The following is a 14,936-nucleotide window of genomic DNA, read 5'->3' as shown; positions in this document are numbered from 1 at the left end:
GTCTTGTATGAGAGAAAAAAAACACTCAATAAGCTAAAATAATCCCATTCAAGCTGGTAACAGGAACTCAGATACATATTGATGATGTGCCTATAAAATGAGAAGTGTTTTATTCCTTACTTTAATTGGATGACAAAACAATGGTAACAATCAAAACAAAACAAAAAGATCTATTGGCGATCTGGTAAAGTTTATATCTTCAGCGTATCAGAATTTATGTGTTACCAACTGACAAAAAACAGAAGCACCGAGGGACGAAACATGCTGCAATGGCGCGATCAGTAGGCTTTGTCTGCTAAAACTGCCAATGTGTGAAACATTTCAGGTGGAACGGTTCCTCATTTGGTAAGTGTGAATACATGCTGTGTGTCTCGCTTTCACAGAGACCCACACACACATGCACATACGCACGCACACATACACACACACACACACACACACACATTGTATATATGAGTGTGAGAGTTTCTGAGAAGAAGTGACACACCCACACACCTACATCTGTCTTCTTTTTGCTTTAGCTGATTAAATACAGGGCTTTTGTCCTCTGCGTGAGTCTCGCGGAGAGGACAAAATATTTGCCCCACAGCACATCCAACAGCGAAAGAAGAAACAGAGCAGATGAATGGAAAAACAGGGAAAAGAAAAGAGGGTTAGGAAAGGAAAGAGGGGAGGAAATACTGTACATTCTTGTGTTCGAATGTTTTAGTGGGAAAGATCATTACGAGTACAGTATTTATTTCTTAATGGATTGTAGTGTCATCGTATAGGCCTTGTGATATGAATGTCATCATTTACTTTATTTCTTTGATCGTCGTGTGATACTTTTGCACAAGGGATGCTTGGATGTGTAAGGAGTAACAGACGCCAGGGTGTGCTGCTCTAGGAAAATAATCAACCAAGTGGATATTTTTCCTTTACTAGCATGTCTTGAAGTGGTTTATCCCGCTTACACAAGAGCAAATGGACAACTGTTACATCTGATAATTTTTTTAAAGAATGAGAAGTTTTTTTTTGTTTTTTTTTTTTTTTTGTTTTTTTTTTGGTGGATTAGCGGTTAGCACGTTCGCCTCATACATACAGGGTTGGGGGTCCGAATCCTGCCTCCGCCCCTGTGTATGTGTGGAGTTTGTATGCTCTTCCCGTGGTTTCCTCCGGGTACTCCGGTTCCCTCCACCAGTCCAAAGACGTGCGCTGTAGGCTGATTGGTATTTCTAAATTGCCTGTAGTGTGTGGATGGGTTGGCGCACCGCCTTGGTTCCCAAGTTCCCCCGTGCAACCCTGTGTATGACAAAATGGATGGATGGAAGATTGTTTCTGAGAAACCGCATAACGCAATGTCCTCAGTTTTACCTTTGACTGTTGCAAAGCCCTGACACTAGAGACTCAGAAAACCTCCCCATATCAGTGATTACCGTAGAGTAACAGTATGTTCTGTAATCTGTTTATCATTAGCCGTAGATTACGCAGAGCATCCATGTGAATTAGCCGTTACTATAGAAACGACAACGCGTTATAAGAAGCGCATTAATATAAACCTGTGATTTGCCTTGCAACTGGAAGTACTCTCTGAACCGTTTAAATCTGTCCTGTAGTATTTAAGTCTTTTAGTGTTACCCATCCATTTCATATGTAAGATATGAGCTAACTTTAACTTGAATAACTTTATTGCTAGTATTTTACAACAACAACAACAAAAAAAAAATTCTCAAAGGAGAACCACTTAAACCACACAAATAAATGTGGGTATAGATGTTATTTTCCACTGGGATGAGTAAAAACGCAGATTTGGGAAAATGAACGTTATTTGTGTATATTCTCTCTGAGCCGTCACCCTTTCACGGCCCCCCACTGGCTTCGTTTATTTTGGATCAAAGCTTCTACTACGTATACGAGTATTTTTCTCTTCAGCCTTCTGACCTCGAAGACGCGAGTTATTTACTCAATTTGGCTGCATGTCTGACCCCGTGGACAGTTACTACGCATATAAGATCCTGTCTCCTGGATATCCCAATAAACAAATCTAATGAAACAAAAGCGTGTTTTATTTCATTAAAACAGCAAAATCCTTTGAAAAATTTAGGCTCTTAAAGTAACCTATTATCATAACCTATTCCATTTTCCAACCAAATACAAGCAAGTACTCGGAATATGACTTTTTTTTTTTTTTTTAATTAAAATGCATCAAAAACTACAATGTTTGCACACAATGAAGGTAGACTATAGCAGAGCATGGTACACAGTCAAAAAATTACAATATACAGTGAATGAAAAAACGCTATTTGTTCTTTAGGAAAGGAGCCACTGAGCTTGCACGTCAACAGACCAGCCATGAAGACTACAAAATGCCTCGACTTAATAAACACGTAGCTTTGGTCATTTCACTAAGCCAAGAGATTGGATGATGAATGGATGGGATGGATGGGATGGATGGATGGATGGATGTCCACTTTATAGTTACAGCTATAAAGAAGTTAGATTGTGCTTTTGTTATACATTAAATAAGCGTTATAAGGCATAGTATGTGTGTCATAGTTGTTTCCTGAGTCAAATTGAAAAGATCACAAGCCCAAATCTGGAAACCTGGACTCGTCCTCAACACTATAATCCCAGAGACAAAGGGGAATCCATTCAGCAGAGGTGGACGCTGCTGGCTGCTTTCTAAACTTAATTCTTTTATTTCATGGAACGACAAGCTTTCTGCTTCCTCCGTTCTATAGGAACTTCTCACACACTTGCTCGCTCAATGTCAGCCACGGCCTCGGGCTCAGGACGTTAATTATGTACAAACGACAAAAGAAAAAGAGATGAAGCGCCATCACAAAGGCTTCAAAGTGGCTTTGGAGCGCAGCGAACAAAGAAGCCAGCATTAGGAGAACCAGCGGCCTAAAGAATGGCTGGCGGTCGCTGAAAGACGATCTGACTCCCACACTCCTCGGCACACACTCTCTCTTTTCGTCCTCGCTCTCCCTTTAGGTACAGAGAGCAGGTGTGGCGGAGTGTGAGCGGCTGGGAAAGGCCCCTGGCTCCTGACCTATTGTGCACAACGCACACACACACACTCTCTCTCTCTCTCTCACACACACACACACACACACACACCTGAAAGGAAGGGAGGGACAGATTTCTGGCCACTTTAGCTCCAGTGTGTGAGCTTGTGCGTGGTTTTGTCATTGAAATAATGAGAGACGATCCGTTTCATATGTAGTTATCATCTACCATTTCAGTCACCTCATTGATGCGAGGAAAGACGGATAATGAAGGCGCTTAAAGCTACGTGTGTTCTTCATTCTTTACGAGGCTGGAATGACATCATAAAATGTAACACTTTGGGCAACAAAAGGAAAGCGAGCCATTGTGCCTGGAAGTATATTGGATTATAAGTTATTACGATGAAATTTGATCTCTTTGGACTTGTTTTTTTTTTTTTTTTTTTTACTTTCCGTGGATAGGGTTCCTCTGCATTTCGTTTCGGGTGGGTCCTTTTTTTTTTTTTTTTTTTTTAAGTAGCATGTTTTAGTGCATTGGAGCTACATAGGAAAAATACATTACATTTAAAATTTGTACCTATTTCATAATTTAGAAATAATATATTACAGTAGCATGACTTGCGATCTTATATTAAATCATAGAAACGACGAAAAAAAAACAAAGAAAAAGAAAAAAAATTATAAACATCAAACAAACCAAAAAAAAAAACAACAAACAAACAAAAAAAGATAAATGCTTTTTTTTTCCTAACCTGGAAACATCGAGAATAATCATAGAACTGGCTCAAATAAATTAAAGAAACCCAAACCACATTTCTTAGTTTAGACAAATAATGGCTTGAAACAAAAAAGAAAATCGAAACAATATTTAAAAAAAATAATTACTGTAACAATAATAAAAAAAAACTGTTCATACACAAATTGTTCATGATTGGTGGAAACAAATGAAAACATTAAAAAAAAAAAATCATTCATTTTGTACACTGAATATCAATGCTGTACCGTCAAAAGGTAAAAGCTGATTGGGGCCATAAATAAAAGTCAAATCAATCACTTCGGCCCAATACAGCATGTCCTCAGGCTTTCTTTAACCACCAGACCTGGCTAAAGGTCAAAGGTTATTCTCTGAACTTCCTGAAGTGTCTTTTTTTTCCTCTTTTCGCTTGGCCATTGAACTCCTGCTATCATCATCATCATCATCATCATCATCATCCTCATCATCCAGCTGCTCTCATTACAGAATAAAACTAAACGTCAGTCTTTTAGAGTCTATGCTTGTTTTTCCCAGAGGAGCTTTTATTTCTTGCTGTTCTTTCTCCGCTCAGTTCAGTCTTAAAGCACACAAAGCCTCATGAAATACATAGTACAATATTGAAACCACTGAAAGATACTGCCTCTGAGAAAAATCAAAGCGACTCAAAATGGATGGCAAATTTTTCAAATTTGACTGGAACATGCAACTCTTGTGTCGTTGTTCTCTCGTTTCTTCAGTAAGGCCTCCAGACGGACTCGTCCATTCGTCCGGGTGTGCTCATGGCACTCGGCGAGTTGCTGTGGCTGCCGTCGGCCTCCACGCCGTCGCTGCCGCCGATCAGACCGCCGGCTCCGCCTCCTGACCCCGAAGCTGCGCCTGCCGCCGGGCAGGAAGTCAGCATGCGGGTGGGCGAACGCTCTCCGACCGTGCTCCCGGCGGTGCCGCCTGCAGGAACCATGGAGAACTGGTAGGAGCCTGAGCCGGTGCCGTAGTACAGGTGGTAGGGGGACGAGTTGGTCTGGAAGTGCGAGCTCTGGTTCTGGTTTCCGGGGTATGGTGGGGGCAGGTAGGTTGTGTAGCGCGTAGAGGCAGGAACACCTGTCATGCTGAGACCCCCGATGCCTGCACTGGATGGGTTGGTGGAGTAGGTGAAGGGCCCGGGGTAATGCATGTGAGAGTCGGAGAACCGCGTCGTTGTGAGAGGAGACAGGGATGGGAACGTGGTGCGCTGCTGAAACAGATCCGTACCTTATTGAGAGAAACAGAAATAGACATTTCTGGTCAAACCGGATCATGTTCAGTGACTGAAACCTGCTACAAAAATCTTTAGAGCATCATTTTATATCTAATCTGCAAAACAAGCCATTTCCAAACAAGATTATATCATCAGATATATACATCAGACAAATAAAACATTTGTCTTACTGACTAAAATGACTACTGTTAACTTCAAGAGAGAAAAAGCAGTCTGGTGAAGGAACGGCTGTTTGTAGGAGCTCCATGACTTTAAAGGAAACTATAAATGGATAAAAAAGCATGACGTCATTCTTTAACAAATAAACGTTTTTAATCACTGGCAAATTGCTCTGGGTATAAGAGGAATAAATCCCTTCAGGACATGCTGTTAATGGAAAATAATCAAACTCAGGGTTTCCTTAAACAGCATTCAATCAGTCACTCCAGGATTCTGTGATTTGGAGATCATGGAAATGAAAGCAAGTTAAAAATAAACTCTTGCAATTTTTTCAAAATTACTGCAGATTTGGGCCAAGACGCGTCATGTGATGTCCTCACAATGTACATTCAGCCAAAGCCTTGAAAAACTTTTTGTTCTTGTTGTTGTCTGTTCAAGTTTGACATGAATTCACGTTCTGCTATAGCTAAGCTAGCATAAACTCAGTGCTGGGTTTAGCTAGCTGATTAACTAGCAATGTAATTTAAACCAGTGTTTTACGCTAGCAGTGCATTTTGCTAGCGGGCAGGCTTTGGCATGCCAGCAGCCCAAGGGGGGGCGGATGCCGGGCTTTGCGTGCCACCGCCTCGTTGAAACGTCCTTCCCCCCTCCTCCTCCTTCTCCTGCTTCTCTGTCTGGAGAAGTGTGGAGAAGAGAAACAGAGACAGAGGGAGAAAAAAGCGAGACAGTTCCTTTACAGTTTCCACTGCTTCTTTCTCTTTTTTCCCCCCTCAAAGAACACGCTGTGCTGTTCACGAGGAGGAGGAGGAGACTCTGAGACGTCTGCGCTTTCTTTTCTCGTATATGATTCCTCTGCGCTTGATTTGGGACAGAACCCTTTTAACTCGTTTTGCTGCTAAATATAGGACAGGGAAAGCGGACTGGATTGTATTTGCTGGAGGAACAACAGGACATGACGAGCACCTGAGTTACAGAGACATCATACAAACAAACGCTTAAAGTGGACTCACTAGCGTCCTCTAGAGGCCTGACAGAGGTCCTACAGGCCGGGGACACATTTTCAAGGCAAATGATAAAGGTGTTAGAAAGACAGGGACACCAAATAGAGTCTTATCCAGCTTTCCGACGCTGTCGTTCCAATTACGTGCGCTTTCCCTATAATTTTGTGGTATCCACGCGCCATCTGACTCACACAGCTATGCTCGTAACGTATAACCACAAATTCTTCCCTCTTAGAGGTGCAGTCGCGTCTCTGAAAGGAAGCTGAGAAACAAACAGCGCAGAAACGCATAGAAAGAAAAATTGCGGTAAGTGCTCTCCTCAAAGCATGTTCAGCTTCCTTGTAGTGCTGCATAATTGACAGCTGCCACGAGACATGAGAGAAGTAGATAATGAATAAACGAGAATTTAAGAGCAATTATTGAAATCGGGAGAACCCTGAAGACTGACTAGGCAATTCAAGGAAAAGATGTTTTTTTTTTTTGTTTTGTTTTTTTTTTTTTTGCTATTTTGATGAAAATAACCTGTTTCACTTGTTGATGGAAATCAATAGCTGCCCCTAGACCTCCATTCTCAGTGAGTTTATAGTAAACAGGTTCTCTGTTCTTTCCCTGGTACAGTTAAATCTCCAAATTCATGCGAAATCCAGATGTGCCTTGGTTGCAGTGGGTATAAATGAAGTTCAACATCACCAGACTATTATTATTAGGGGGCCAAGCATTGAAGGTGCATAGACACCCTGCTGTTGTTCTACCTTTTCTTCTTATTATTATGGAAATTGAAGCACATCTGTGAATTTGCGTCTCGCCGAGTCTGGGTGCTTGGCCCCTGAAAATGGTGCTTGCAGCTTTAATCATTATTATTATTATTATTATTATTATTATTACCAGATTCTTGCATTAATGAAAGAAAGTCCATTCCTTTTGAGAATTTATGTAGGTGTGTGTGTGTGTGTGTGTGTGTGTGTGTGTGTGTGTGGGTAAAAGAGAGAGCGGTAGCAGGTCCCACCCTACACATGATCTCTATTACTCTCTTTAAATGTGTTGACTCAGAGTGAATAGGAAAAAGGAGGGTGAGAAAGAATTAACCAGAAAGGACAAATAGACAGGAAACAATTTTGGGGAAAAACAGCAGATAAATCCCAGAGCTGGTCTGACACACACACACACACACACACACACACACACACACACACACACGTCTGATGTTCTCTCTCCACTCTCTTTATTTCATTTCTTGTTGAAGTCACTTTAAGGAATTGAAGGTGCATGTGTCTGTGTGTATGTGCGTGTGTGTGTGTGTGTGTGTGTGTGTGTGTGTGTGTGTGTGTTGTGCCCCACCACAGGGAGCTGTTTTATTCCCAGAGTTCCACTAGCCCACAGTGAAGCGTGTAACCCACCTTGGCACAGAGGTTTGCCTCATTTGCCTGCAATGTGTGTCTGCTCTCTCTCTCTCTGTGTGTGTGTGTGTGTGTGTGTGTGTGTGTGTGTGTGTGTTTTGTGCATGTCTGTGTGGTCAGGATGCAAATCCCCAGAGCGCTCCCCTGTGAAATGTTTGCTTACAAGATGGGAATGCAAACCGTGATGGATTGCACCTGTGGGCCCACTAACAATATGGCCAGGTAAGAGAGAGAGAGAGAGAGAGAGAGAGAGAGACAGACAGACAGACAGACAGACAGACAGAGAGACAGTGAGAGAGACTGACAGAGAGATACATAGAGAGAGAGAGAGAGAGAGAGAGAGACAGAGAGAGAGACTGACAGAGAGACACATATATATATATATATATAGAGAGAGAGAGAGACAGAGAGAGAGAGACTGACAGAGAGATACAGAGACAGAGAGAGAGACTGACAGAGAGAGACAGAGAGAGACTGACAGAGAGATACATAGAGAGAGACAGAGAGAGACAGAGAGAGACAGAGAGAGAGACTGACAGAGAGATACAGAGAGAGAGAGAGAGAGAGAGAGTAATACAGACAAAGATGAGACAGTGAGACGGAGACAGAGAGAGAGAAATTGCGACGGAGACAGAGAGAGATGGAGAGACAGTGAGAGAGACAGCAGTCAGAAAGCGACAGAGAGAGAGACAGTGAGACAGACAGAGAGAGATGGAGAGACACTGAGAAAGAGATAGCGAGAGAGACAGCAGTTAGAGAATGACAGAGAGACAGAAAGGGAGAAAGTGAAAGAGAAAGACAGAGAGAGAGAGAGAGAGAGAGAGAAATGGGGAGCGAGAGCATGAGAGAGCATGAATGAGAAAGAGAACAGACACTAATTTCTAAAACCTCTAATAGTTAAATTTTTTGTAATTATTTTACAAATTTGGCTGGTAATTACATCTGTCTGTCTGTCTGCCTGCCTGTCTGGCTGCCTGTCTGTCTGTCTGGCTGTCTGTCTGTCTGTCTGTCTGTCTGTCTGCCTGCCTGTCTTCCCGTCTGTCTTCCTGTGGTTTTGGTTCGAGTCTTTTACCAGCCTGATTCTTTATAATCAGTGGGCCAAAGTGGTTCATAATAGTAATTTGAAAGATGTTTGACTTCACTGTGTGTGTGAGGTCAGAATGACCTAAATGACCAAACGAGTCCAGTCTCCTTGATGCACTAGTGCCAGACATTTCACGTGTGCCACAGACATGATCTAGCCGGAGCATGGTGTGTGGATGTGCGAAGGGTTATAGAGTATAAAACCGTCATTTACACACGCTAGAAGAAGAGGGAGGAAAATAACCGACACTGCGCCTCGGCTCTGTTTATACTGGCACGATAGCATATGGGATAAACACGATGTGTCAAATGCAAATGATTTCATGTCAGATGGTGAGCTGTGCGATCGCTCTCACCGGGCGAAAAGAAAACAAACATTAAAAAACTAACAAGAAAACAGATCAGCAGATACGACAGCAGAGGAGAGGCATGGAGAGGAGAGGCGTGGAGAGGAGAGGAGAGACATGGAGAGGAGAGGAGATGCATGGAGAGGAGAGGCGTGGAGAGGAGAGGAGATGCATGGAGAGGAGAGCCGTGGAGAGGAGAGGAGATGCATGGAGAGGAGAGGCGTGGAGAGGAGAGGAGATGCATGGAGAGGAGAGGAGATGCATGGAGAGGAGAGGAGAGCCGTGGAGAGGAGAGGAGATGCATGGAGAGGAGAGGCGTGGAGAGGAGAGGCGTGGAGAGGAGAGCCGTGGAGGGGAGAGCCGTGGAGAGGAGAGGCATGGAGAGGAGAGGAGTGGAGAGGAGAGGAGATGCATGGAGAGGAGATGCGTGGAGAGGAGTGGAGAGGAGAGGCGTGGAGAGGAGAGGCGTGGAGAGGAGAGGAGATGCATGGAGAGGAGAGGCGTGGAGAGGAGTGGAGAGGAGATGCGTGGAGAGGAGTGGAGAGGAGAGGCGTGGAGAGGAGAGGAGATGCATGGAGAGGAGAGGCGTGGAGAGGAGTGGAGAGGAGAGGCGTGGAGAGGAGAGGAGATGCATGGAGAGGAGAAGCGTGGAGAGGAGTGGAGAGGAGATGCGTGGAGAGGAGTGGAGAGGAGAGGCGTGGAGAGGAGAGGAGAGGCAAGGAGAGGAGAGGCGTGGAGAGGAGAGGAGAGGCGTGGAGAGGAGAAGAGATGCATGGAGATTAGAGGCGTGGAGAGGAGAGGAGATTCGTAGAGAGGAGAGGAGATGCATGGAGACGAGAGGCGTGGAGAGGAGAGGAGAGCCGTGGAGAGACAATAAAAAAAAAAGTTTCTTATTCCAGACTAGCGTGTATGTGTGTATTTATGTGTGTGTGTGTGTGTGTGTTTAGGTGCAAATGACTCAGCTGCAGTTCTGGCAGTTCATTATGGGATTTGCGGTAACAGGAAGGGCAAACTGGCTGAATTGCTGTAGGGATGGAAAAAAAAAGCCTTCCACTAAGATTGTGTGTGAGTGGAGGTGTGTAAATTCAGGGTTTGTGGGAATAAACGTGTGTATGGTGTGTGTATGTGTGTGTGTGTGTGTGTGTGCATGTGATAATTTCTGTAAATTTTCCTTATATTACAGTGTCTGCCACACTCTAATGAAAGCAGCTTGTCTTCATTAGTGTGTGTGGGTGTGTGTGTGTGCGTGTGTGTGTGTGTGTGTGTGTGTGTGTGTGTGATAAAAAGTCTTACTTGGCCAGCGGATGTCATCCTCCACTTTGCAGGGTTTGATTTGAGGAGTGTCCATCTGCTCAGGCCACAGTCCTGTAAGACAACAACAGATCAAAATATAATAATGTAAAAGATCCATCTGTCCACCCTATTCGTCTATTCATCCATCCATCCATCCATCCAGACAGCCAGCTAGCCAGCCATCTATATATTCATCCAGTTGTCTACCTGGATATCATGCATCCATCCATCCATCAATCAACTACGTATCCATTTATCTGTCTATCCATCCATCTTTCCAAAAAACATCCATCCAGCCATCCATCTGTCAATAACCCATCCTTCCATTTACTCATCCAGCTATCTATCCATCCATCTATTCATCTAGCTACTTATACGTCAGTTTTCCATCCATCCATCCCTATATTCATCCAGCCATCTATCCATCAATCATGTATCCATTTCTCTGCCTATCCATCCATTTATCCATAAATCATCCACCCATTGACTAAGCCTTCTATTTATCAGTCAAACACGCATCCATTTGTCCTTTCATCCATCCAGCCATCTTTCTATAAAGCAGCCATCCATCTGTCCATCTACCATACATCCATTTATCTGTCCATCCATCTGTTCATCCATTCGTCTATCTACTCATCCAGCAATTCACCTAGCAATCTGTATATCTATTATCAATCCATCCATCTATCCCTAAAACCTCCATCCATCCATCGATCCAGTCTTCGTACATTGTACATCCATTTGTCCAGTCATCTCTCCATCTTTCATATATCCATTCATCTGTCAATAAACCATCCACCCATCTATCCATCCAGCTATCCCACAATCATACACCCATTTGTCTGACCATCCATCTCCATACATCCATAAATCATCCACTAATCTGTCCATTCATTGATCTATCTATCATTGTCTGTTCATCCTTCCATCCGTCTGTCCATTTCTCCATCCATATTTGTCATTTCATCCATACATCTCTGTTGATTTATCCATTCATCCATCTATTAATCATTTCATCCACCCATCCGTCCATCCATCCCTATCAAATTCCTATTCAAAATATTTTCTATTAAAATGAACTGGATGTGGTATTTTAAGGGGTCAATCAGAAGGCAGAGGTGTGTGACTAACACTGTGCATGTGTGTGTGTCTGGAATTGTGTGTGTGTGTTTTTGTGTGTGTCTGGCTGTATGTGTGTCTAAAAAGTGTGATTGCAACAGATCGACTTTGTTTGCACTTGCTTTATTGGCAGGCCGAGCTCATCATGAGACTGTGTTACTGTTCTAATCGGGTCTAGGTGGAGAAAAGCAAACATTCCTGAGTCTGCCTCGTAGTGGTATCGCATAACACACACACACACACACACACGCACACACACACACGGAATGTTGAACATGTCTGTAGTACATCTAAGTGGTTTAACACTAGGGCGTCTATTACAGTGATTGCATATGTGTGTGTGTGTGTGTGTGTGTGTGTGTGTGTGTGTGTGAGCGACTGGGTGTGTGGGTGTGTGGGTGTGGAGGTGTGGGTGTGGGGGGGGACGTAGGCCTGGATGTGTAAGATATCTCTAAAATCTTTCTGCTTTGATGACTAAGCAGTGTCTGTTTCTGTTGTGGAATAAAATTGAGCTACATATTTGTTTTGATGTGTGTGTGTGTGTGTGTATGTATATGTTTGCTAGTGTGTGTATATGTGTGTATGTTTGGGTTGAAAATAGTTGTGTTTTGAGCATGGGCGTGCCAATAGGTGTGTGTTTATGTGGTGGGTATGAGGGGCACGCTACAGTATGTGCGTGTGGTTGAGTGTTTGTGTTTGGGCAGTGCGTGTGTTTGGTATATAGAGCATTAGTGTGTTTTGTTAGCTGTCGATTATTTTCGAGCAGCGGGCTTGACGGATTCTAGTAAAAGCTGGAAATTGGGTCCGTTTCTTCACGTCATCATTTTACCACCTCTCATTTTTCTCTCTAGAAGTTTCTATGATAGAGAAAAACGCACCAAAATCTTCTTTCCTGAAGAATTTCCCTGTGTGTGTTACAAGTCACTTACACTGGAGACTCCTTCCAAAAAAAAAAAATCATATCAACAATTACACACTTCTATTATCAGTTTATGTGGAGCAAGTCCTTTTATTTATGTATTGAAAAATATGATCGAAAACAACGTGACGATCATATTTGAATTGAATTCAGAGAGTTCTCGTGTGTGCACACATGTGTGTGTGTGTGTGTGTGTGTGTGTGTTTGCTTTGATCAAGTACAGCTCAAGAGCTTTCTACAAGTGCTGCGTCTGTGTATCTGCGACCTCTAGACACCAAACCCTTGAGTCAGCGTTACTCCGAGTCGCTCTCACACACACCTCAGTCTCGTTGCTGTGGGAGAGAACAGTCCCAGGTCTGAGCCAAAGTTTTTAGAGTACTGTGACGTTGTGTGTGTGTGTGTGTGTGTGTGTGTGTGTGTGTGCGCGCGCCTGGATTTCAGTGTTGCTGCATGGCGAAAGAGTAAGCGGGGTGTTTGAGTGCATCTGTGTGTGTGTGTGTGTGTGTGTGTGTGTGTGTGTGTGTGTGTGTTTGTGTCAAGTTCACACCCGCTGGCCATGGCGCACTGAACTGCAAATTTGACATGCAAATAAAAGCTTGTTTGCTCTCGGTCTGCAATGGGTTAGTTGTTACAAGCCAACCATCACGTACCGTGGACACTGTGGCAAACCGAAAACACACACACACACACACACACACGTGAAGATTACAATGAACAGAAACGGCCATAATACTCAGAAACAGCACCACAAATGCGTGTAAACAATCGCAACAAGGAACTACAAAATTCCAGACCTGAGTCGAGTGCAGTGATCTTTCTCCTTCTTGTCCCCCTCTCTCTTACTCTCTCTCTCTCGCTCCAGATTTCTCTCTACAATGGCAAATTCTTGCGTATAAAGGCCTTATTCAGAGCCACAGCTGCTGCCATTGCTGTACAAAAATAAACATTTCCCTCAAATATTTTGATTGGCCGATGGACAACGTCAATATACGGGCCGTACAGATTAGGGCTGTTATTAAAGGCTGCCGCTGGTGTGGAATTGCACGCATGTGAGCATATCTGTGTGTGTGTGTGTGTGTGTGTGTGAGTGTATCAGATATCACTGAGCGCATTCACTAAGTTTATACAACATTCTGATGGGTCAGAAGGTGTTGATTGATTTTCTAGAACAGCTCCTCTGACAATGGTTACGGGTGTAGATTAATGTACTCGTGGTAATACTGTTTCCATAGCAACAATTTACACGTGGGCTTTTATGGCGGATACTCGAAATAATCTAACGCTAATTATAACTGAATTAAAACATGTTTCATTTGAAACATTACGTTTTGTAAGTGGACGTTTATTGATTTATATTGTTTTGCATTTGTTCCTTAATTATCTCCCCCATGTTGATCACCTGCTACCAAATAGGAAAGGTGAAGGCTAATGTGTGCTTCCTCTGGGACAAGTGCATCTTTTTGAACTGCCGCTTATGCTGAGTCACAGGGCAGAGTAACAAACCTGGAGAAAAGCGCTACCTGCACTCTTCCGACATACATGAGCTCTCCGATGCCCATGATTGGTTATGGTCACTGTGAGTGACAGGGGAGAGAGAGCGAGTATGCCATCTCTCCCACCCAGAGAGCATGTCCGTTTTTGCTGTTGCGCCTCAGCCAGTACGTTTTCTGACACGGCTCAGATATTTCAGAATTTAAGGATTGGCGAGCCAGCCAGGAGTAGCAAATGAAAATGGAGTATAAATGAGATATGCTTTCACTTGGGAACAAGCATATCAAATTCTGGATTATTGTCTGATTATGACCTGTTTGAATATCCCATTTAAGGATTGGCAAGCCAGACAGGAGTGCTAGTTTGTGAACAATTGAATTATTTTTCAAATTAAATTTAAATAGCCATTTGAATATCCAGGTTTGTTTATAAATATGACATTTTATGAACAGAATTAATGGAGGGCTTAAGAGGTTAATGATAAAATCAACAGGAAATGTAATGTGAAGTTGCATTTATATTGTTTGTTTGTTTGTTTCTTACTTTCTTTCTTGTCTGATTGGTCTCTTATCAGTGCTGTCTCCTCATGGGCTATTTGTGTGTGAGTTCCTGTTTACATATGTGTAGATCCTGGTATGTATGTGTGTGTATGTGTGAGTGCTTGTGTGTGTGTGTCAGTATGTGTAATAGTTTAATGAGATCCATATGCTTTGCTTAACAGATCTAATGCATACATTATCACACACACACATCAGTTTCTACTAGGCCACCCCTTACGTTTGAGTGTGTTTATGTGTGTGTGTGTGTGTGTGTGTGTGTGTGTGTGTGTGTGTGTGTGTGTGTGTTACAAGACAAGAAAGACGTATTAAATTTATTGTTGAGGAATTCTGTTTGTTTAACCGAATGAATGCACACATACACACACACACACACACACACACACACACACACACACACACCTAAGCATTGATATATGGAATAACAGTCCTGTTGCTCATCTGCCAACGTTTGGGATGTGCTTGAATGCATCAGTAAAAACCACATACACACACACACACACACACACACAAAACACAAATCTGTCTATCTTTTGTTCCAATGTCTACACACCTCCCTCTCTGTCTCTTA

At 43.1% G+C, this 14,936-nt stretch overlaps 1 protein-coding gene across 2 annotated transcripts in view; it reads right to left on the bottom strand.

Moving 5' to 3' along the window:
• Positions 1-3,044: 3,044 nt before the first annotated feature.
• runx3 (RUNX family transcription factor 3) overlaps positions 3,045-14,936 on the bottom strand; it is a 54,460-nt gene continuing 42,568 nt past the window's right edge. For both annotated transcript variants that reach the window (XM_053620392.1, XM_053620391.1), the window contains 2 exons: positions 10,280-10,351; positions 3,045-4,992 (listed from right to left, as the gene is read on the bottom strand). In XM_053620392.1, coding sequence (XP_053476367.1) covers positions 4,478-4,992; positions 10,280-10,351 — 587 coding nt within the window. In that variant the 3' untranslated portion in view covers positions 3,045-4,477. The remainder of the gene's footprint in view (positions 4,993-10,279; positions 10,352-14,936) is intronic.

This window comes from Ictalurus furcatus, chromosome 3 (genome assembly GCF_023375685.1).
Source record: "Ictalurus furcatus strain D&B chromosome 3, Billie_1.0, whole genome shotgun sequence".
Classification (NCBI taxonomy): Eukaryota; Metazoa; Chordata; class Actinopteri; order Siluriformes; family Ictaluridae; genus Ictalurus; species Ictalurus furcatus.
This window is presented reverse-complemented; position numbering and strand designations above follow the sequence as displayed.